Raw genomic sequence first — 24,102 nt, 5'->3', positions numbered from 1 at the left:
TGTATGGTTGCTTTCAAAGTCGACCACATGTCTTCCACGTTATCGGTTTCTTCTTGGCTTTGTAGCGCCTGGTGAACGAAGTCTCCCATTTCTTTGAAATTTGTGTCCTTGAATTTGAGGACTTTGGTTAGTGTAGTAGATTTAGTGAAACCTTTCCTGATATTGAACCATACCATGTTGTGGTCACTGGAGGCCAATGTGTCGCCCACCGAGACCTCTGTGACACTTTCTCCATTGGTAAGTATCAGGTCCAGTATTGCCTGATCCCTTGTCGGTTCCAACACCAGTTGCCTGAGGCTTGCTCCTTTCATAGAGTTTAATAGCCTCCTGCTGCTGCCGGAAGCAGAGGTAAGTGTAACCCAATCCACATCAGGCATGTTGAAGTCACCTAGCAATACTGTGTCCCCACGCAAAGTGATATTTTCTATATCTTCGATTATTTCCATATCCAGGTCATCCTGTTGTCTTGGGGGTCTGTAAATTACGCCAAGATACAAGCATTTGTCCTTCCCTCTGGCCAAATTAACCCAAAGGGATTCCCCAGTATACTGGACATCTGAGATTCTCGTGACCTTAATGTCATCTTTAGTATATAATGCTACACCCCCTCCCTTCCTACCCTCTCTGTCCCGGCGAAGCAAGTTGTAACCCGGTATGACCATGTCCCACCCGTGGGAGTCTGTGAGCCAGGTTTCGGATATCGCCACCACATCCAGGTCGGCATTCCTTATTTCTGTTTCCAATTCCAGGATCTTGTTTCCTAAACTGTGTGCGTTGACGTACATAGCCCTCCATGTTATATTTTTGTTATGTCTCAGTGGGGATATTCCTGTTTGAGCTATTTGAACACCTTTAGCATTGTTTGTGTTATTTGTGCTTTCCTGAGGCTCAGAACCACAATGTGTATTCCCCATATACCCAGAACTACAGTGTGTACTCCCCCTAGACCCGGAATTACAATGTGACCCATAAATATGATGTGACCCTACTCCCGACTCAAAAGTGTGTGCACTCACCCCTGACCCAGAATTTCGGTGTCTACTTTCCTCAGCCTCATAAATGTATTGGCATTTTAGTTCGCCTGGTATGTTGTTTGTGCCTGTACCCTCCCCCGACTTACCTAGTTTAAAGCCCTGTGGAGTAGGCGGGCTAGGCAGTGTCCAAGGACATTCTTCCCTCTTCTGGTTAAGTGTAGCCCGTCGTGTCCCTGTAGTCCTTGCAATGCTTCTCCATGGTGCAGAAACCCGAAGTTCATCTCCTTGCACCATCCTCGCAGCCAGTCGTTCGCCCTTTGTATTCGATCCTCTTTGGCTCTGCCCTTGCCCCTCACTGGGAGAATCGAGGAGAAGACTACCTGTGCATCCATCCTCCTCAGCTTCTCCCCCAGGGCCCTGAAGTCTTCAGGTATGCTGTCCGGGCTGCTCCTTGCGCTGTCGTTGGTTCCGACGTGGATTAGAACCATGGGGAAGTGGTCTCGGGGCTTGATGAGTCTGTCAATGCAAGCAGTGACATCCCGGATCCTGGCCCCTGGCAAACAGCAGACCTCTCTTGATTGTAGGTCTGGTCTGCAGATTGGTCCCTCGGTGCCCCTCAGCAGCGAATCTCCGATGACCACCACTCTGCGCTTCTTAGGGGTGGGCTGTACTGTTGATTCCGGAGTTGGAACCGTCTGCTGAACAACTACTTGTAGCTCTTTCTCTGGACCTTCCTGTAGCAGCTGATATCTGTTCCTCAGGGCGATATGAGGTGTCGATGTTGAGCTGTCCTGTATGGGGGAAAAAGAGACAGAGTTAGGTCCTCTGCATTTTCTTGTGGAGGAAGTCACCAACTGCCAAGAGTCAGCGTCTCCAACCACTTCCTGCATTCCGGTAGTTTGTCTCAAGGTGGCCGTTTTGGATGCTATGGGTGTTCCCAGGGTGGTCTTGTCAGGTTCCTGTTCAGCGATCTGAGACAGCTCCTGGATGACTCCATCGATGAAGGTCTCGACGTCTCGGATGCTCCTTAAGCGCTGAACCTCCTCTCTCAGGCTCTTTAGCTCCATCAAAAGGCTTTCGTCCGGTTGAACCATTACTTCTGTCTGCGTTGAGACTGTAGACATCTTTGAGGGGATGGCCTCGGTCTGTACAGAGACCTCTGCCCTCCGTCCTGGTTCTCCTTCCATCTGTACTCGGACCATAGCCATCCCCTGGGTGCTCCCGGTGACTGAACTGCCTGTTTTGATTGAAGTCTTTGAAATTTAAGGAAGGCATTTGTTATGGCCTCAAAGACGAGATTGGAGGATTTGATCCAAGGGGTAGGTGGGCGGTATAGTAACAAGATGCCCAATGGGTGAGTGCGGAGTTCATCATTGACAGAGGCAAGCATATATTCTAGAGAGGCGTGAGTGCCCTTCTCGAGGAGCTGGACATCAAAGAAAGATTTATAGAGGAGTGCCAGTCCACCTCCTTTTCGATTGGATCTGGGAGAGAAGAGGCCTTGATAACCGTGGGGGAGGAGTTCATTTTGTGTAAATAGATCGTCTTTGGTGATCCATGATTCCGTGATGCACAGGAATCCAGGGTCGAGCTCGTCTAGAAGGTCCTTCAAGATTTGGGTCTTATTGCATGCGGATCTGGCATTGCAATAGAGTGTCGGGACTGGGGTGAGAGAGTCAGAGGCAGAGTTGGGAAGATTGGCAGGGGGCGAGGGCTTTAGTGAATCTTGGTTGACTTTTTGGGGGTTTTACTTGAAAGGGGGATTTCTGGTGTGTGTCAATGTGGGAATTCTGAGGCCAGGGCAGATATTGTTGGTGTTAGTGGGGTCGAGTAGGTTGGGAGAGGGAGGTTTCAGACAGAGGGAAGTATAGAGAGGTGAACAGAGTAGGAGGCAAGGAGCCAGAGGGATGGATTCATGGCGGGGTTAGGACAAGATGGTTGGTGCGTGAATTCTGCAGCAGGGGGGGTTAGTGTTAGCTACGGAAGGAGCATGGGACTTGATTAGGCTGGCTGAGTGAAGAGCCAAGAGTAGGGAAGAGAGGAGGGTTTTTTTTTTGGGGGGGGGTCATTCAGAGGAGGAGCCTTAGCGGTGAACACAATTAGCAGCTAAGCTAAGTGTTAGCTACGGAAGGAGCAGGGGACTTAATTAGGCTGGCTGAGTGAAGAGCCAAGAGTAGGGAAGAGAGGTGGGTTTTTTTTTGGTTTTTTTGGGGGGGTCGTTCAGAGGAGGAGCCTTAGCGGTGAACGCAATTAGCAGCTAAGCACTTTACAATATGGAGCCTAAAACGGAGAGACTTGGGGCAGTAGATGGTTAACGGAAAGATTGTGCAGCCAAGGTTTATGTGTAGCCAAGGATGTGCTGGGGGGAGGAAACAGGGGCAACAGAAAAGTGACTATTGGTGAAACTTTTGGCAGTGATATAGTTTGGCACTAAACAAAAGCATAGACAGTAATAAAAATTTGGCATCTAAACAAGAGCATAGACAGTAATAAAATTTGGCACTAAAACAGGAGTATAGACAGTAATAAAATAAAATTTGGCATCGGGCAGTATCCGGATTGGGAGGGTTAGACAAGGGAGAGCTGTGAGTCTGGAGGCCCCCAGAGGATCTCGATAAGCCAAGGAAGGGGAGGGCAGTGAGTTAAGGCAGAAGGGAGCCCGAACGTGCTTGCACGGTCTTGCACAGACTTCGGCAGCTTTTGGGCGGGCTGCAGGAGGCAGAGTTCAGAGAAGAGCAGAGGCAGGGCCGATCACTCCTGCTCCAGCGGTGTCGGGCGGAGGAAGGGGGGATGAGGATGGTGGAAGCTTCCTCCTTCTTCTGCCTTGAAGAGCTGTTAGAGAGCTAAAACATTCGGGGGCTGAAGGGAGACCGATCGTTGGGTGGGCAGAGGCGAGCCCGACAGGTGGAAGCGGTCTTTGGCTGTAAAGGCTGTGGGGCAGGTTCAAACTGCCGGTCCATTCCCGCTGAGCCTTCCAATTGGCTCAGTGGTGCAAAGGTGAGGGTGAGGGGCGGAGTTACCTCCCACACCCTGGGATGGTTAGCCCTGCTCCCGCTCTGCTTCCTGCTTTGGCCCACTGGGGAAGAATCTGCTTTTGGCTGCCTCTTGTCACAGCCATCATGGGAAGATCTGGACTGGATTAACAACAGGCCACTCCAGTGGCCAACTTTCTTTGGGGAGAGTCCCCCCGGGGCTTTGGGGAGAGTCTTCAGAGTCTCGGAGCCCTCCTCCCGGCAGCCGCCGCCAGCACCGCTCCGCACCGTCTTCATCCCGCAGCCTGGTGCTTCAAGCCAGCGCATGTGCCTCAAGCCACCGAATACGGCCATGGAGGGACACAGCACTTGTCAGGTACCCACAGCCTCCTAAGTGCGCATGTGATCTGGAAACTGGAATGAGTGAGGTGATTAAATTTGCAGATGACACTAAACTGTTTAAAGTTGTTAAAACCCATCGGATTGTGAAAAATTGCAGGCGGACCTTTGGAAATTGGAAGACTGGGTGTCCAAATGGCAGATGAAATTTAATGTGGACAAATGCAAAGTGATGTACATTGGGAAGAATAATCTGAATTACAGTTACCGTATGCTAGGGTCCATCTTGGGGATTAGCGCTCAAGAAAAAGATCTGGGTGTCATAGTAAACAATACAATGAAATCTTCTGCCCAATGTGCGGTGGACAAAAAAGCAAATAGGATGCTAGGAATTATTAACAAGGAATGGTTAACAAGATTAAGAATGTTATAATGCCCCTGTATCGCTCTATGGTGCGACCTCATCTGAAGTATTGCATTCAGTTCTGGTCTCCTTATCTCAAGAAAGATATAGTGGTCCTAGAAAAGGTTCAAAGAAGAGCGATGGTAAAGGGGTTGGAACTCCTCTCGTATGAGGAAAGACTAAAACAGTTAGGGTTTTTCAGCTTGGAAAAGAGACGGCTGAGGGGAGATATGATTAAAGTCTACAAAATCCTGAGTGGAGTAGAATGGGTACAATAAGATCGATTTTTCACTCCGTCAAAAATTAAAAAGACTAGGGAACTAGGTAATGCATTTAGGCAATAAAAATAAGGAATACGAGTATACAATGTCAGGTGCAACTCTGGGGAAGAGTGAACAAGAAAAGGACCTGGGTGTACTGATAGATAGGACCCTGAAGCCGTCGGCACAATGCGCGGCAGCGGCAAAGAAGGCAAATAGAATGTTGGGCATGATAAAGAAAGGAATCTCGAGTAGATCGGAGAAAGTTATAATGCCGCTTTATAGGGCAATGGTCAGACCACACTTGGAATACTGCGTCCAACATTGGTCTCCCTACCTAAAGAAGGATATAAAACTGCTGGAGAGGGTGCAGAGACGAGCAACAAAACTGGTGAAGGGTATGGAGAAACTGGAATACGAGGACAGACTTATAACACTAGGATTGTTCTCCCTTGAGAAAAGGAGACTGCGTGGGGATATGATCGAGACCTTCAAAATACTGAAAGGAATCGACAAAATAGAGCAGAGAAGATTATTTACATTGTCCAATTTGACACGGACTAGAGGACATGTAATGAAGCTAAGGGGGGACAGGTTCAGGACTAATGTCAGGAAGTTCTGCTTCACTCAGAGAGTGGTTGACACCTGGAATGCCCTCCCAGAGGAGATTATGACGGAATCGACCGTCCTAGGCTTCAAGAGCAAACTAGATGCATATCTCCTTAAGAGAGGCATATAAGGATATGGTGGACTATAAATTAAGCCAGGTGTACACCTGGCAGGGCCTCCGCGTGTGCGGATCGCCGGACTTGATGGACCGAAGGTCTGATCCGGAGAAGGCAGTTCTTATGTTCTTATGTTCTTATGTTACAGGGAAATACTTTTAAAACCAACTGGAGGAAATTATTTTTCACTCAGAGAATAGTTAAGCTCTGGAACACGTTGTCAGAGGATGTGGTAAGAGTGGATAGCGTAGCTGGTTTTAAGAACTGTTTGGACAAGTTCCTGGAGGAAAAGTCCATAGTCTGATATTGAGAAAGACATGGGGGAAGCCACTGCTTGATGTGGATCAGTAGCATGGAATATTGCTACACCTTGGGTTTTGGTCAGGTACTGGTGACCTGGATTGGCCACCGTGGGAATGGGCTACTAGGCATGATGGACCATTGGTCTGACTCAGTGAAGCTATTCTTATGTTCTTAACATTAAGATTCCAAGTTACAGGAGGAGGCTTGATTGGAGGCCTGATATAGAGAAGACCCTTCATGAATCTGGAATTTAAAGGATATACAGACAATGACTTTTTTGTCAAGTGGAGTATGAAAAGCACTAATAGCACTGAGCTGAACTCTGAATGAATTAGTTTTTAGTCTTGAGTCAGTGAAGTGTAGAAGATAATCCAGAACCAATGGGAGAGAGCTGATGATTGGACTGAGAGAGTTAATCCTACACCAGATTGAGTAACGAGTACATCTGAAGGAATAGCAGCGTCACTTGGAAGGCTTTCTAGAGGGTTCAATGATGACTGACACTGGTGCATAGAGTGTAAAGGCATTTAATAGCTAGGAGAGAGATCAGGATGGATGAGAGAACCTTCATTTTATGTCAGCAATGTTGGAAAGATTTGAAGTGTGATGGGTTCCTGAATGTTGAGTGGTAGGAGGAGAGGGAACCATAGTTGATGTGGTAATATGAAAATCATGGTGGCTTGTTCCTGGTGAAGTTTAAATATACTTTTCTTGATTAGAGGCATATGGGGGGAATGCATAAAGGAACTTGTTTTGCCAGCTGAGGCGAAAGGTATCTAGACCCAGACAATTGGGAATGTAAAGTCTGGAACAGAAGAGTGGAGGTTTGTGACTGAAGTGGGAATCAAAGAGATGATGCAAAGTGGTGGAGCTGAGTGACCACTTATGTGGTTGTAAGAGTCTGCTCAACTTGGCTAAGATATTCTGCTTTCCTGCTAGGTAGACTGCTTTCAGGAAAATGATGCAAGGAATTGCCCAAGACCAGATTTTAATCACTTCTTTGCAGACCCTGTACCACTTTGCTTGTTCAGATAATACATGGTTACCTGGTTGTCTGTTCAGATGAGTACTATTTGACTGAGGAAATGATCCTGGAACATGTATAGTTCATTGTGGATTGCTCGAAGCTCAAGGAGATTAATATGGAGAGTTTTTCTGAGAGGGCTCCAGGATCTCTTGGTATAGAGACCATTAAGGTGGGCTCCCTATCTGAGCATGAAGGCATCTGCCATAAGTATATTTTGATGTGGTGGCACTTGGAATAGTAGACTCTTGAAAAGGTTGGTCAGTTGTAACCACCACTGAAGAGACTCTTGGAGATGTGAGGTTACTTTTAGCCACTGGGATAGTATACTGGTGGCTTGAGGTTCCTATTGAGGTTTCTTGAGATGTAGATGGGAAAATGGAGTTACATGTACTGTAGAGGCCATGTGGCCAAGGAGTCTCAGCATTTGATGTGCTGTTATGGGGAGTCCTTTAGACAAATTTGAATTAGGGTATTGAGTTTCTGCTGATTTAGGAAAGCACAAGTTTGCATTATATCCATGAGGGCTTCAACGGATAGAGTTTGAGTGGGTTCTAGGTGGAATTTCTTGTAGAGACTATAAATCCTTGACGATCCAGTAGACAAACTGTTGCATTCATGGCTTGGTAAGCCTGTTGAGGTGTGGAAGTTTGATCAATGAGTTGCCCAGATAAGGGAACATGTGAAAATGGTATTAGCACAGGAGAAAAACTACTATTATTAAGCACTCCATGAATACTCTGGGTGTTGATGCCAGACCAAATGGAAGCACCTTGTACTGAAAGTGGTGTGTTTCCACTTGAAAGTGGAAGTATTTTCTGTGAGCAGGTAGGATAGAAATATGGATGTACACTTCTTTGAGATCTAGAGAGCAGAGCCAGACATTTTTCTCTAATAGTGGTAATACGGTTTCCAGAAAGACTATGCAAAACTTCTCCTTCATCAAGTATGTGTTGAAAGTTTGGAGGTCTATAATTGGATGGATGACTCTGGTCTTTTTCGCTATGAGAAAATATTTAGAGTAGAACTCTCTGTCTCTTTCCTACAGAGGAACTTGTTCTATGGCATTGAGGAGGAGAAGGAGGGCTGAGAGCTCCTGATAAAGAAGGGTCCTTTGCTGGAAGCTGAAAATAAACTCTCTTGGGAGATGGTTCAGAGGTTTTTTGTTTAAAAGAAGGGCATGGCCTTGACTCACCACTTGAAGGACCTAATGATTGGATGCTATGAGGATCCAACGTTGATGGTATTGGGCAAACCAACCTTCAATGGGCAGAATCTGAGGGAAAGGTTGAGAAATACTGACCATGCTCTCTATGAGGAAGTCAAAAAGACTGTTGATAAGACTGAGGTGGTGCAGAAGTTTTCTGCTACCTCTGTTGTCTGGAATGCCTCTACTTTGGTGAACGAGTGGATGCAGTAGATTGGTGATATCTCAAATAGTAAGGGGAATATTTGGTGCTTGAATACCCCTGCGACAGTTGAGACTGATGAGGTTTAAAGGATGACAAAGTGGTCATGCCTCTTCTATATGGTCTCTGAACAAATCATCCCCTGTACAGAGTATGTTGGAAAGATGATCTTGAATGTTGATGTCTAGATCTGAGTCATACTCATGCTTGTCTGTGCATGGCAATAGAGACTGCAGATGTTCGAGAGGTGATATCAAATGCATTGAATGTAGAACACACCATGTATTTTCTGGTCTCCAGGAGATTGTTCAAGTGTTGGTAAGAAGAGAGTTGCTTTGATGGCATATATTGGTCATACATGAACATTTTTGGATAAGTGATCTGATATAAAATATCATGTAAAATTTGTAGTTTAATATTCTGTTTTCCAGCATAGAACTTTTGAACACTTTGCATACAAACTTATCCAGAGTTCTGCCTTCTCTTCCAAGAGGAGTATTGAAATAAGTTCTGGTACTGTGTGCCCTCTTCAAGGTGAACTCCACAACTAAAGACTGGTGTTATAATTGTGGTCTGTCAAAGCCAGGGCAAGACGGGATCTTGTAAAGAGTGTCCAGTTTGTGGGGAATCACTAGGATTGAAAGTGAAGATTCCCAGTTCTTAAATAAAGCCTCTTTCATGAGGTTATGTAGTCTTTAGGCTATTCTTTGTAGTCAAGTGAATCCATATTTATTGGCACAGATTGCTCCATTTGTCTGATGAACTTCCCAAAGTAAAGATTCTATGGGGGTGTCCTCCGATGTGACAGTGGAGGAAATGAATCTGAGGGTATGCCATAAGACTCATCTGCTGAAAGCTCTGGATAGTTACTGGAAGAGCAGAGAGACAAATCGGAGTCATAATCCTCAATGTCATGTCTTGCAGATTGAGAGTATTGAAGAAAATGTTGAGGAGAGCATCAGAAATTATCTTGAAGAGTGTCGAGGTGAACACTTAGATGATCATTGCTGTAAGTATGATGAATGTCAAGAGGAGTGTTGAGCGTGAAATGATGAACTGTGCTCCTTTCGACAATGATGCATGCCTTACTGCAGATGCTTGACATCATGGTGTTCAAGTTTGATGCTCCAGTGGAGTTTTCGGATGACGTTCAAACTGAGTTGAAGCTGGAAATGTGGAAGCAGGGATTGGCATAGAATGCATCAGCAGCAGCCCATCTAGATCCATCTTCAACATATGACATTGTTTCTTCAAAGATGACATTGATACCAAAATTAACAAGGGTATATTAGGCACTGGTTGCATTGGATGTCGAGGAAAAAAATTTAGACAGATTCAAAGGAAAATTAAAAGGTTTTCTGTTTAAAGATGCATTTGAATCATAAAATAAATGAGGCATTTCTGCAAACATACTTCCCAACCTGATGTTTCCTTTTATGTTCTTCTTTCCTATAACAATTGTAGTTCCTCCCTTTTCCTTTTGTTCAATGTTGCTGTTTATCCATTGTCGATGTTCATGTCCATTGTATACTATGCTTAGCTGTTTGTCCTCCCTTTTATTTTAAATTGCACCTCACTTTGAAATTTTTTGACAATGCAATATAATCAAATTTTAAATAACCTTTAAAACTTGAAAAAAAAGCTTGAGGCATTGGGGACCTCAATGTTGAGGCATGCTTCAGAGGAGACACCAATTGTAAAGATGGTGATCTGTCATTGGTGCATTGGTGTGTCGATGGTGATGACATCTGGGATGATGCTGATGCCTGTCTAGCTTTTTTTACAAGTCTCCTCCAATGAAGCTGGAATCGATGAAGAAGTGGTTGAAGCCATCACTGCCGGTGTCAAGCGATATTGATCATCAGCTTCGGAGTCCTATGGCTTTGAGTACACTACTTGAAGCCACTAGGCACATTTGACATGGAAGGAAAACATGCTTATGCAAGGTCAAAGGACTCAATGGTCCAAGGAGTTTGAGAAGATGGCATAACAAAAATGAGTCGATGCTCCTAGCAAGAAAATAGGCTCAAAAAATCCCAAAGGCCTAAAACAAAAATTTGATGAAAAATATAAAATTTTTAAATCAATCAAAAGGAAAAGTAATAAAACAGAAAAATATGATTAAACTGAGAAGAAAAAACAAACGGGAAGGCACAAAAGTATTACAAGTTTGATGCTCTTAGAGAAACTCTAAGAAACTGTTTCTCAGCTCTTCGGAAAACTGAGAACTGATGGTCCCATGAGCCAACATCAGGCAGGAAGGCATCAACACATGTGCAGTATGGGCAGTCTCAAAACTTTTAAAACAACAGTACGCTTTTGCACTATCTCTGCTGGGCTCCGTGGATGACATCACCCTCATATACTGCCTGCTTACCCTCAGATAACATACATTATATGTAAAAATAGCCATTATATGTATAGTCATTACTAGACTGGATTATTGCAAAATAGCCATTATATACTCATTACTATGTTTACTCATATACTCGTAGATTGGATTATTGCAAGAAAGTTTACCTAGGTTGCACTCAAAAAAATTTGAAACGGCTATAGTTAGTACAAAATTCTGCATTTTAATTATTAACTCATACACATAGTTCAGACCACATTTCCCCTTTATTTCAAAAATACCATTGGCTCCCTGTCCTTTCAAACTCCTTACACTAACTTTCAAAGCTTATAGAGTAAGTCTTCCATCTTATCTCGCAACCCGACAATCCCATATTCACCCATTCGCTTACTGCAATCAATAAATGATCTCATATCATCTGGTTTTTTCAAATCCTAGAATTTCTCAAATGGAAACAACTAGACATCACATTTTTTTTCTTTGCTTCTTTCTGTTTTTTGGGAATTCCCTCCCTTTTCACATTCAGGCGGAATTATCATTCAAAAAATTTAAGAGTGATTTGAAAGCATGCCTATTTCAAGAGATGTTTTTGATCCCCTAGGGTTATTATTACTACTTTATTGGTTTCCAACTGTCTATCCCACTCATGTCCTATATAACTGTTATAAGTCTTCTCCTTACCCTCCATTCCTTACTGTGGTGATTGTCTTTTTTAAAGTGAGTGTTTATCTTTCCTGTCACATATTGTAGTTCTTTTCCATAAAGATTTTAATTTACTATTGTAAACCGCTTGGATATGCGTGTCAGAGGAGGTATAGCAAATTTTTATTAAATATTAACTATATAAATGGATGGCCAAATATTGGCTAAAACAAGATTTCAGGTACTTTTACACACACTGGGCCAGATTCTATAAACTGCTGCCAGTGCCCTGGTGATCCACATGGGTAGTTCTGGTACATGGGATACCGTTGGTCCCACGCAGGTCCCGACCTGGATAGCCGAGAGAATGGGTGTGGATGCTTGTGTGCATGGGGGAGTGTCTAGTATGCTTCAGATGGTGATAGGGATGATGTTTTGGATGCTGTATAGGGTTATAACCTAGAAAATTAGTAGTTGTAGCGGGATTGTGACCAGTTCTTGTTGAATGACTTTGTACCGCAGCAGTTCATGATCAGACTCATTTTTTCTGTTACGATGTTTTCACTTGTATTTGTCTGCTGGTTGTATAATCTCTGTTGCAATTGCAAATAGGATATGTAACCCTAAGGGACTAGAATAGCCAATAGTGTCCAATACAAGAATGAATAAGAATTAGCTAAGCGGTCCTTTACCCCTGAAGGTAATGTAAAAAACTAACAACTGGTCACCTAAATAATTAGAAGTTATCAAAATAAATAAATAATAATGCAACTCAATGAAGGACATCAGTATGAGCCTTAAATAAGTAACGTGCAGTGTATAGACTCAGGCTATTTCTCATAGGTGACTAGCTGTCTTCCACGAGAATATATTTGAAGACAAACTTTCTTCCCTGAGCATTTCATTACTCATTCATGTCTTGGGATACGGTGCAGGCAGCAGTGAATGTGACTTCTGCCACCTTATATTTGAAAGTTTGTCTTCAAATATATTCTCGTGGAAGACAGCCTATTTTACTGGTATTCCCGCTTCTGACGAAGGATCCGAAACAGTGGTGATTCTATCTGGCAAGGCAATATATGTTCTTCTACCTAAATCCAGCTAAGTACTGATTAAGCACTGGCTTGAGTTTATGGTGCTCAATTTTTCAGGTGCTACAGTTATATGGTGCTATAATGATATGGTGCTATAATTTATTGGACGCTTTAATTATATGGTGCTAGGACTTTGTGGTGCTTTGATTGTTTGGTGCTACGCCTGTTATACAATGTTATGAACTTTACATGATGTTATGAACTTTGAGTTTTATGAATTCTTGATGTTATTTATATAGTTTTTTACTCGATAGGAGTGTTCACAGTCTAAGCATTTTTGATGTTTTTTCTTTTTTCTTTAAGCACTAAGCACTTTAAACACTTTTTCACATTGTGATGTTTTTGGGAGTTTTTCTATTTTTAATAATTATTTATTGAGATTCTTCCCCTGATGATAATGTTTTAATAGGTTTTTTTTCCTATTTCAGCACTACACAATTATATATCTCTTGGTCACTCTAAAAGGACTTAATGATGTATGAGACGATTCTCATTTGGACTGAGATTCTGGTGCTAGTCACCTATGAGAAATAGCCTGAGCCTATACACTGCATGTTACTTATTTAAGGCTCATACGGGATATTTTTCAATTTCCTGGTCTTTATGTGTGCTGTCATTCACTTATATTTTTTACGGGGGAAGGGTGCAGGAGGGTATATAGGGGTTTTATGGGAGGGTAATTGGATGTGTATTTGGGATAATTTATATATAAGAATTAAAATCTTTTCAGTTCATTTACTTAGGTTCCTTAAAATAAATAAAAATATAAATGTATTTTAAAATGTATTCATTGAATGTTAATGGACTCAATCACCCTATAAAGAAAAAGAAAACCTTATCTTTTCTTAAAAAACAGGGGGCAGATATTTATTTTCTGCAAGAAACTCATTTATCTGCATTAGAATCAAGTAAGTTGGAAGGGGGTTGGGTTAAACAGTGTTTTTGTGCCCCTGCTGTAGACAAAAAAGCTGGTGTTGCTATTTTGATACATAAAAAATGTATGGCTACTTTTACTATGTTATCTATGGATCCTTTGGGAAGGTGGATTCAAGTAAAAATGAGCTCAGGGAAAGATACCTTGATACTGTTTAATATTTGAGCACCTAATTTGAATCAATCTGAGTTTTTTAAAAACCTTCAACAAATAATCTTACCATCATCTTCCTCCAATTTAATTTTGGCAGGGGACTTTAATGCAGTAATAGACCCTGTTTTAGATAAAAAAGCCTAGTAAAATTTTAAAATCCTTAGGATTAGATAATTTGATAAATTCTTGTGGTTTAAAAGATATTTGGAGGATTCTTCATTTCAATGATCAGGAATTTTCATTTTATTCCCATGTTCACAAATCATTTTCTAGAATTGATTATATTTTTGTTTCAGATAATTTAGTACAGAAGGTTAAGAAGGCGAATATAGATTCAATAATTTTATCAGATCATGGGGGTATTTGGATTGATTTTGAGATAGATGAACAAGAAAATAATAGACCTGTTTGGAGGTTTAATAATGCATTGCTAGCAGATTCCAACTTTATAGAAAAATTTAAGTTAAAAATAAGTGAATTTTTTCAGTTTAATGAATCAGAAGAAATTTCTCAGGAAATACTATGGGATGCCTTTAAAGCTACCATGAGAGGATACATAATTTCGTACTCATCATATGTTAGGAAACAACTAAATAAAGATTTTTTTAATTTTAGAACAAAATATTAGAGAATTGGAAATTAAATTAAAGGAAAAATGGGAACAAAATATTTTTCAGACTTTGCTAAAAGAAAAATTTAGATACAATGAGATTTCTTCACAATTGGCTAGAAAAAAGAGTTGGTGTCCTATAAGGCTTTGTATTATGGAACCTCAAATAAGGCGGAAAGATTACTAGCTAATTATTTAAAAGCAAAAAAAAGAAAAGTTAATATAATGGCTATTTCAGTTGATAATGGAATAATTCAATCTCAAATGAAAAATATTTTACAACAATTTTTGATATTTTATGAAAGCTTGTATTCTTCTGAGCATTATTCTAATAAAGAGAAAGATGGTTTTGAATTTTTAAAGTTGATTGATGGGCCTAAAGTTCCTGATCATATGAAAGAAAATCTTGAAGCAACTATAACACAAAAAGAAATTCAGAAGGCTTTAAAGTCCCTTAGAGTTGGATCCGCTCCAGGAAGTGATGGATATACGGTAGAATTTTTTAATTCTTTTCAAACTATCTCGTTACCCCATCTCTTTAAATTATATCAGTTTCAACTAAATAAAGGTTGTATTTCAGGTACTATGGCAGAAGCTTTAACAATAGTTTTGCCTAAGCCAAACAAAGATCCCATGTTGGTTTCAAACTACAGGCCTATTTCTTTGATTAATGTTGATGGGAAATTGTTAGCTAAGATATTGGCTTTACGTTTGAATAAGACTCTCCCTTATATTATTGGTATGCATCAAACAGGATTTGTTGCTCAAAGACATTCTTCAAATAATACCAGATTAGCTTTTCATATTTTACATTTAACAAAGGATATGAAGGATCCGGCTTTCTCTGTATCTTTAGATGCAGAGAAAGCATTTGATCGGGTAGAATGGACTTTCATGTATCAAGCAATGGATTGGTTTGGTATTGGTTCTCGATTTATACAAATGATTCAAACCCTGTATAGCTCCCCATCTGCTAGATTATATATAAATAATACTTTTTCAGAAAGGTTCTGTTTAGAAAGGGGAGTTAGACAGGGTTGTCCATTATCTCCTTTGTTATTTGATATTGTTTTGGAACCTCTACTTTTAGCTATTCAACAATCTAAGGAGATAGAGGGTGTTCCTTATGCAGGTCGGGAATATAAAATTTCTGCATATGCAGATGATATATTGATTCATTTGAGGAATCCTGAATCAACTATTTCACATTTACTGGATTTGATTGATAGATTTGGAAAATTCTCGGGTTATAAAATAAATTGGAATAAATCAGAAATTCTTCCACTAAATGTACATTGTATAAAAGGTATTTGATTCGTTTCAGTTTAGTTGGAAGAAAGATGGAATAAAATATTTAGGAGTTTGGATAAAAAGTACGTTGGAAGAAACAATGAAGGTAAATGAAAAATCCTTATTACTAAAGGTTACAGAATTGTGTGAGCAATGGAATCCTTTGCATTTATCCTGGTGGGGGAGAATTCAAACAGTAAAGATGATGATTTTACCTATAGTTTGTTACCAAATGAGTATGTTACCAGTTTATTTTCAAGAGTCCTTTTACAAAAAATTAAATAATATTCTGACAAAATTTGTTTGGCTTGGAAAAAACCAAGAATTGCTTTAGTATCGTTGCAAAAACCAATTGAGGAGGGTGGGGTAAATTTTCCAAACTTTTATAGGTACCATCAAACCTATATATTGCGTCAAGGTATGTATTGGATCCTCCCTGAGCTTATAGATCATCAACCGGATTGGTTATATTTGGAACGGAAATTGGTGTCCCCTATGAGACTTCCACATGTATTAAGTATCAGATTTCATAAATATGCTAAGGACAACATAATTTTATTGGATACTTGGAAAACAATTAAATTTATTGATAAATTAACAGAGGTTCCAATAATGAATTCTACTTTACAGTCCTTATGGTTAAACTCCAAGATTCAAATAGGCGGTGCTGGGATCGTTTAGAAGAATTGGATGCAGGCAAATATTAGGACATTAGATGATCTTATTTCTAATAGTAATCTGCTTGAGTTTTCACAACTGCAGCATTCATTTGGTATTTCGAAGACTCAACAATATAGGTGCTTACAGTTGAAGCAGGCTATTCAGACAGGGTTCCCTGAATGGAAAAATTTAAAAACTTATTTCAGCTTGCAAATCCTTTGCTACCAAACAGATTTAATAGGACATCAGGCTGCCCAGTGGTATAAATTGATTTCTGGATTTTTAAATAAAAAACCAAAAAATAGTCTTAGAGACATTTGGAGTATCGAGATAAAACAGCATATTTCTGTTTCTTGTTGGCCACGAATTTGAACTTGGAGATTAAAATGTACAATGTCAGCATCTATGAGACAAACATGTTTGTTTTTATTACATAGGATTTTTTGGACTCCAGTTCGGTTGAACAAAGTAGATAGTTCTAAATCTAATAGATGTTGGATTAGGAGAGGTTGGATAGGCTGGGGCTCTTCTCTCTGGTAAAAAGGAGGCTCAGGGGAGATATGATAGAGACCTTCAAGATCATGAGGGGCATAGAGAGGGTGGATAGGGACAGATTCTTCAGACTGAAGGGGACAACAAGTACGAGGGGACATTCGGAGAAACTGAAGGGAGATAGGTTCAAAACAAATGCAAGGAAGTTTTTTTTTCACCCAAAGGGTCGTGGACACTTGGAATGCGCTACCGGAGGAAGTGATCAGGCAGAGTACGGTACAGGGATTCAAACAGGGATTGGACAGATTCCTGAGGGATAAAGGGATCATGGGATACTGAGAGAGGTGCTGGGATGTAACACAGGTATAGAAAGCTAACCAGGTAATAAGTATAGAAACCCAACAGGTCGTGCATGTGCAAGACCGGAGGGTTAGGACTACGATGGGAATATAGGACTTCAATGAGAAACCAAGGTGGCAAGGGAGCCCCTTCTGGTGATTCAGACAGGTCGTGACCTGTTTGGGCCGCCGCAGGAGCGGACTGCCGGGCAGGATGGACCTATGGTCTGACCCGGCGGAGGCACTGCTTATGTTCTTATGTTCTTATGTTGGCATTGTCATATTGATATAGGGACTTTGGATCATCTTTTGCTTTTTTGTCCATTGATACTTGGCTTTTGGAAGTCGATTTGGGGGCAAATTAACAACATTCTTCAATCCTCTATTCCTTTGACATATGAAGCAATAATTTCTGGAACGGTTCTTCATGTTAAACCCATTTTGGACAAAAATAATAGTCGCCTTTTCATGATTTTATCAGGAATAGGGGTTCAAATGATCACATCTAATTGGAAACATCATGATAGGATTAATTTTAGTTTTTGGTGGGCAACTGTATGTGCAACATATAAATATGAAAAGATTATGGCAGAACGTTTAGAGTCTATTAAATCCTTTAAGGGGGTTTGGGGTCCATTAACTAATTTTGTCACATTATAATTAAAGTGATTCTTTTTTCTTTATGTTAGATTCCTTTGCACATCCAGGGTGGGTTGGGGGGTGGGGGGTGCAATATTTATTTGGAGGAATAAATTTCATAATATTTTATAATATTGATAGTATAATATACATCATTACTGTTTATAGGTTAAGAAGGGATTAAAAATTCTTTAATGTAATAATTCTGATGTTAATAATGTTTTTTCATATAGTTTTTCTGATTTTTCAATTGTATACATTATAAAGTTCAAAATATCAATAAAGAAAGTTAAAATGAAAAAAATGAAGGCTCATACTGATGTCCTTCATTGAGTTGCATTATTATTTATTTTGATAACTTCTAATTATTTAGGTGACCAGTTGTTAGTTTTTTTACATACTCCCTTCAGGGGTAAAGGACCGCTTTTTCATACTCGCAATTGCAAATAAACATATTTAAAAAAAAAAAAAAAAACTGCACTAAAAAAATGCACCCTTTATAATATCACACTTAGCACTGATTCTCATACTTAAACTTTAAGTGCCATGCATATGTTTGGTACCCAGGATAGGTATACTGAGGCAATATTGTATTACTTTTTGAAGTGCCTCTGAAATGTCCATGCCCCTCCAATGTGTACTTGTATACACATTTAAAATAGTATCTATGTGTATATAAACATACAAGCATATATTTTGAAGCTGATGTAAAAACAAGATTTTCATTCCATAATTATGTATGGAGAATTTATTTGTCTTGTAATATATGAATAAATAAAACGTACATTAAAAATTATCTTTATATTATGCAATCACAGTCATTTTGTGTTCATTCTCACTCAGTTTTACATATTGCTCATTATTAAAGTTATGAATTACAAAAATATATATCTGCATTCATATTGTCTACCATACCTGGGGAGAATGAATGGAACTTCCTATTAAAAAATAACTATTATTATTATTTATTCATGTAGTTATCCAAATTATTTCCAGTATTTATATTAATTTATTTGTATAAAGTCCCTACTCTGATAAGGCTGAATGATTTCAGCCTCAAACATGCATCCTACTATCTTAGAAATATAAAATATGTAGAATTTGATTACATTCTAATGTTTTAATCATAAACATTGCAAAGTAATACAATGTTTGATTTGTACTAGGGACTGGATCACTGATCACCCAACATGTTCATTCAAAATTTGTAACATAAGTAAAACAGGTAAAATTCTTGACAAGTTTAACATCCAAAAACAGTTTTAACTATTTATTGTATATGCTGTCATTCCTCAGGTTAATCTTACTATGGTAACTACTGTATGATAAATCAGAGTACTTACAGGGTAAGTAAACCATATGCTTCATTCCTGTAGTCCCGGTACATTTTCCAAGGTTTGATATCTAGTCTTCTTGGATAATTACTTTCTTTCCTAAAAATTGATTCTAGTAGAGTCGGATCTCCAATTTGAACAGATTGAAATGTTCCCAAATTCATTTTAAAGATTTTTCCAAATCTTTGATGATACTGACACTGCATGAAAAATTATTGTAACTATAGAGCTTTAAAAATAACTTATTTTTAATCAAATAAAATATGCATATCTGAAAACATAAATATTATATATAAATACTATTTAGTTCACTGTATTTATAAAATATTTTAAAATAACCATGGTACAGGACTGTCCAATAAACATGTGATTTTTCAGTTCTGTAGAAACTTACCATGATTTCATGCTGTTTTTTTAATCCTCCTTTTAAAATGATATTCAAAAGACTTCCAATGCATGGCCAGTTAATTGGACCTGGGAGAGAAGAAAGGGGAAAACTGGAAGGTGCAACTTCAGCTAAAGAAGATGACATTTTAAATTTAGATGCTTTAGATGCTTTAATTGCTGGAAAAGTAAGTTTGTTCTTTTTAGCAAAAGAAAAACATTTATATCTAATTCTATTAGACAATAAGCAGATCTTCCAGCTAAAAACTGTTTTCTGTAGTTTATACATTACAAATCTTTTCTGTATACTTGAAGTGAAGAGCTGATTCTTAAATAGTAAAATTTTAGGAGCAAGAAAATCAAAATAGGATTTATTAAATGAAATGTTAGCCAGGTCTCCAAAATGTGAAATGATACCAAGTCAGCATTCAGTTTTATACTAGACATATTAGTGAAAGATGCTTTTCAGACAACATGATGTACTCATCATTGGCTAACATTTCCTGAAGGACCTCAGTGAGTGGTGTAGGGGTGGGCTTATTTTAATTCAAGATCTGAATGTGTTTCTTTAGCACACACCATCACATCAGATGATCATTTGCTATAGTTAAATTCAAATAGACACTGCTACTAATATTCAATTAACAATAACAATTTGCACTTTGTTTTTTTTACTTTTTTAAAACATTGCTGTGTATAATACTGAAATAAGTAGTCATAGTAAATCTGACCACATAATCATTAAAATAAGATGTTTAATAATAATCATTTTCATGAGCTGCAAGAATGTATTTGTGTTTTATTTAAGTATCTACTGAGAAGGCAACCATCCTGTAAAAAATGATAGAAATGTAAATTGTGTCTTCTAATTAAGCAATTCTCCATTTTTCTTCTCTTTATAACTGAGCTTTCTGCTCTTGAGTGCAGTAAACAATGGAGGCACAAGAGGGTTCTATAGAACTCTAACTAGAAACAACAATGAATTCCAGTGAATTTACTACTGTTGCAAATACAATAATCTACCAGTAATAAAATATGCAACCAAGTTGAATCTTATCTTTAAAAATACCACTGAGTGTGCAGTGTCCCTCAGTCGGCAGGTGCATCCAAGAGGTGCAGTCATATTGTTACTTTATACAGAAAAGCAAGGTTTGCAAAAAAATGTCTTTGCTTGCTATGGTATAGCAGACATTTGCATGAAAGCAATTTCACACAGGGGCTGTACAAGAACTTTTCTTCACACTGCAATTAATTAATTGATTAATTTATGGATTCAATTTTCTATACCATTCTCCCAGGAGGAGCTCAGAACAGTTTACTTGAATTTATTCAGGTACTCAAACATTTTCCCTGTCTCGGTGGACTCACAATCTCTCTAGGTCTCTGCTGAGCAGTGGTACCTTTTTACTAAACTGCAGGCAGGTTTTGCCCTTATTACACATTAGCCACCAGATTTTATATATGATGCCCAAACATGTTCAGGATGCTGAGATGTGTGTGCAAATTAATTGGTTAATAAGTCCTTAACATCAATAATTGAGACTGAGCTAACAATGATCGATGCTAAATGGCTCTGCTACTAAAAATGACACCAACAATGACATCACAAAGGGTGCAAAATTTCAAAAAAGAAAAGGTAGATTGGAGGAGATTATTTATTTATTTATGTATTTATATACCGCCTAAGTGGTTTACATTCAGGTACTCAAGCATTTTTCCTTATCTGTCCTGGTGGGCTCATATTCTATGTAATGTACCTTGGGCAATGGGGGATTAGGTGACTTGACCAGGGTCACAAGGAACAACATGGGATTGGAACCCACAGGTTGCTGAGGTTGTAGCTCTAACCGTTGCCACACACTCCTAAACAAAGAGAAAGCTCCTTCCCACCTTTTATAAGACTTCTGAGAGTGGGATCTGCCAGGACAATCCAGCATAAGATTCCAACAATAGTCTGCCATCATGTGTGCATCCCATCTTCCTTGGTATCTGGCTTCCATTTTTTTTATGTCTTGGTGAAATCTTTCACCTTGCTCTTCGCTTAAGTCATCAGGGTTCTCTGGAAAGTGATCTAAATGACTGTGCAGATAATGGACTTTAACACTAATGTTACAGCCAAGCCTGTTGAAATGAAAGAGCATTTCCTCTACTAATTGTGTGTAATTACCGGTATCTGCCTTCTTGTTACCAAGAAAGTTTTTCATAGCAAGAACAAATGAAGACCAAGCACAAGATTCAATTTCATTCATTGATGATATGAAATGTGAAAACAGTAATGGAGAAGGATAAACTGGATGGCAAGAATCAAATTCAACTGCAGTTGTTTTTGATTCTTGCCATCCAGTTTGTCTGTCTTCATCGCTGTTTCCTTGTGTTGGACTTTGGTTGTGGTGGATTTTGTTCTTGTATTGTTGTGTCTGGCTATGAAATGTGGGCTATTTATAAGTTGTCTGATCTGTGAACCATCAAAAATTCCTGCCTTCAGTTTTTCCATGGTATATCCAGGTAACATATGCGCTATGTATTGAGTACATGGACCGTCTTTATTTAAAGCCTTTACAAATTGTTTCATTAGGCCTAGTTTTATATGTAGTGGTGGCAGTATGAGTCTATCTCGTGCTACCAAAGTTTCTTTGATTACATTTTGTCCTCCAACCACCCTCAGAGGCCAATCTTTTTTGTCCAATGTTCATGTTTGGCTCTACAATCCCAAAGGCATAAAAAGCAAGGATACTTTGTATAGCCACTTTGTTGATCAAGAAGAAAATTAACCATCTTCTTTTTTAAAAAAATTCTTTATTCAGTTTAAAACTAACAATAAGTGTAACATAATTAATAAAAACATTTTATACTTTAACAGCACTTAATATTCTATCAAATTATATTACATATCAATTATATATATTAACCCCCCCCCCCCATTATACACCCAACAATTACACTCAACCATAAATAGATCAAAGTATCCCCCGCCCCACCCACCCTGGACATGTATATTCATAAAATTTTATTGATTTTCAAACTTTGACAGTGCAATACAATTACTTGAACATAAATACTACATAAAACACACTATTAATTACACAAGTAATATATAAAACAATCATTTTCTCCCACCCTCCTCCCAATTATTAATTCAGTAATACATCTTATGTGACTACAATATTATAATTAAGTAATTTTAAACATCAAAATACACTTCCCTCCCCCCCACCCACCCACCCTAGATGTGTAAGGAAATCTAAGAAAAGGAGAAATACGTGATCATTACTGTGAGGTAACAAATGCAGTCAATGGATTCCACACTTTATTAAATAAATTACTAGACCCCAAATGCTCCACATTAATTCTCTTATATTTATATGTGGTACACACATTTGCCCACCAAAAAGTGTAATTAATTCTGTCATGGCTCTTCAAATTATGTGTGACCATTTGAACAGCTATTCCCATCATGATCAAGAAAAGGCGGCTTTTATATTTATCCAAAGTAGGCTTAACATGTAGTAACGTACCACAAATTACAGCTTCATAGGTTAAGGGAATAGATGACTCAAGAATAAGATTTATTTGTCCCCAAATTGACTTCCAAAAATTAAGTATCAATGAACAAAAATAAAACAGATGATCCAGAGTCCCTATATTAATATGACAATGCCAGCATCTATTAGATTTAGAATTGTCTATTTTTTGTAATTGAACTGTGGTCCAAGACATTGTACTAATCATCCAGATAGTTTCTGTTACATCTGTGGTTCATTCATGATGAAAGCACAACATCACCCAATTACTGTAGATCTGAAGAAGGTATACAAATTGTACTTTGGCTCTCCACTGGGTGACCAGAATAAGTCTGGGGCTCCACAAATCGTCTGTACCAGTTGTTCCAACTGCCTCAATCAATGAAAGGCAGCGATGTCATTTGCAATCCCAATGATTTGGAGGAAAACATGAGACCATATTAAAGACTGCTACTTTTGCCTTGTGAACACAAGTGAATTCTCAGCTAAAACTAAGCACAAAATTATATATCCTACTCTTGATTCTGCTATTAGGCCTGTTCCTCATGATGACTCACTGCCTGCTCCTGTACCTCCACAAGATGGACTTGCTTCTGTGGAACATGATGAGGAATGTGATGATGATGCAGCAGCCGGTCACAATCCAGAATTATCTGATCCTGATTATGTGAATGATGAAGATTCAGAACTAGAGATCTTTACATAAGCTGAGCTCAATGATCTTATTTGTGATTTAAATATTTCAAAAGAAAAAGCAGAACTTCTTGCTTCAAGGCTTATGCAAAAGCACTTGCTTGCAAAAGATGCTAATATAACTCATTACAGAAAAAGGAATCATATCTTAACAACATTCTTCACTGTAAATGGCTTATTGTGCTTTTGTCATGAAATCAACGGGCTCTTCAACAGTTTGTCACAAGTGCATTGTCCACATGAATGGCATCTTTTCATTGATTCTTCACAGAGAAGCTTGAAGGCTATGTTACTGCACAACAGAAATTCCAAACCAAGTATACCAATTGCCCATTTTGCTTATCTAAAGGAGTCTTATGAGAATATGAAGAATTTACTAAAAGCAATCAATTATAAAATACACCAGTGGAACATCTGTGGTGATCTGAAGGTCATTGACATGCTAATGGGAATGCAAGGAGGATTCACTAAATACTGCTGTTTCCTTTGCTTGTGGGATAGCATGTCAAGCATGTCTGGCAGCTGAGGGATACCTATAACCCAGGGATAAGAAGTG

The 24,102-nt window shown here is 39.0% G+C and overlaps 1 protein-coding gene across 1 annotated transcript in view; it reads right to left on the bottom strand.

Annotated features, from left to right (window-relative positions):
• The window catches only part of LOC117356032 (1,25-dihydroxyvitamin D(3) 24-hydroxylase, mitochondrial-like), a 325,542-nt gene that overhangs the window by 89,949 nt on the left and 211,491 nt on the right, over nt 1–24,102 (bottom strand). Inside the window, exons 3-4 of the mRNA XM_033935282.1 lie at nt 19,343–19,422; nt 18,958–19,148 (exon numbers count right to left, since the gene is read on the bottom strand). Coding sequence (XP_033791173.1) covers nt 18,958–19,148; nt 19,343–19,345 — 194 coding nt within the window. The 5' untranslated portion in view covers nt 19,346–19,422. The remainder of the gene's footprint in view (nt 1–18,957; nt 19,149–19,342; nt 19,423–24,102) is intronic.

This window comes from Geotrypetes seraphini, chromosome 2 (assembly GCF_902459505.1).
Source record: "Geotrypetes seraphini chromosome 2, aGeoSer1.1, whole genome shotgun sequence".
NCBI lineage: Eukaryota > Metazoa > Chordata > Amphibia > Gymnophiona > Dermophiidae > Geotrypetes > Geotrypetes seraphini.
The sequence above is the reverse complement of the archived record's forward strand: the minus strand, read 5'-3'. Positions and strand labels throughout refer to the sequence as shown.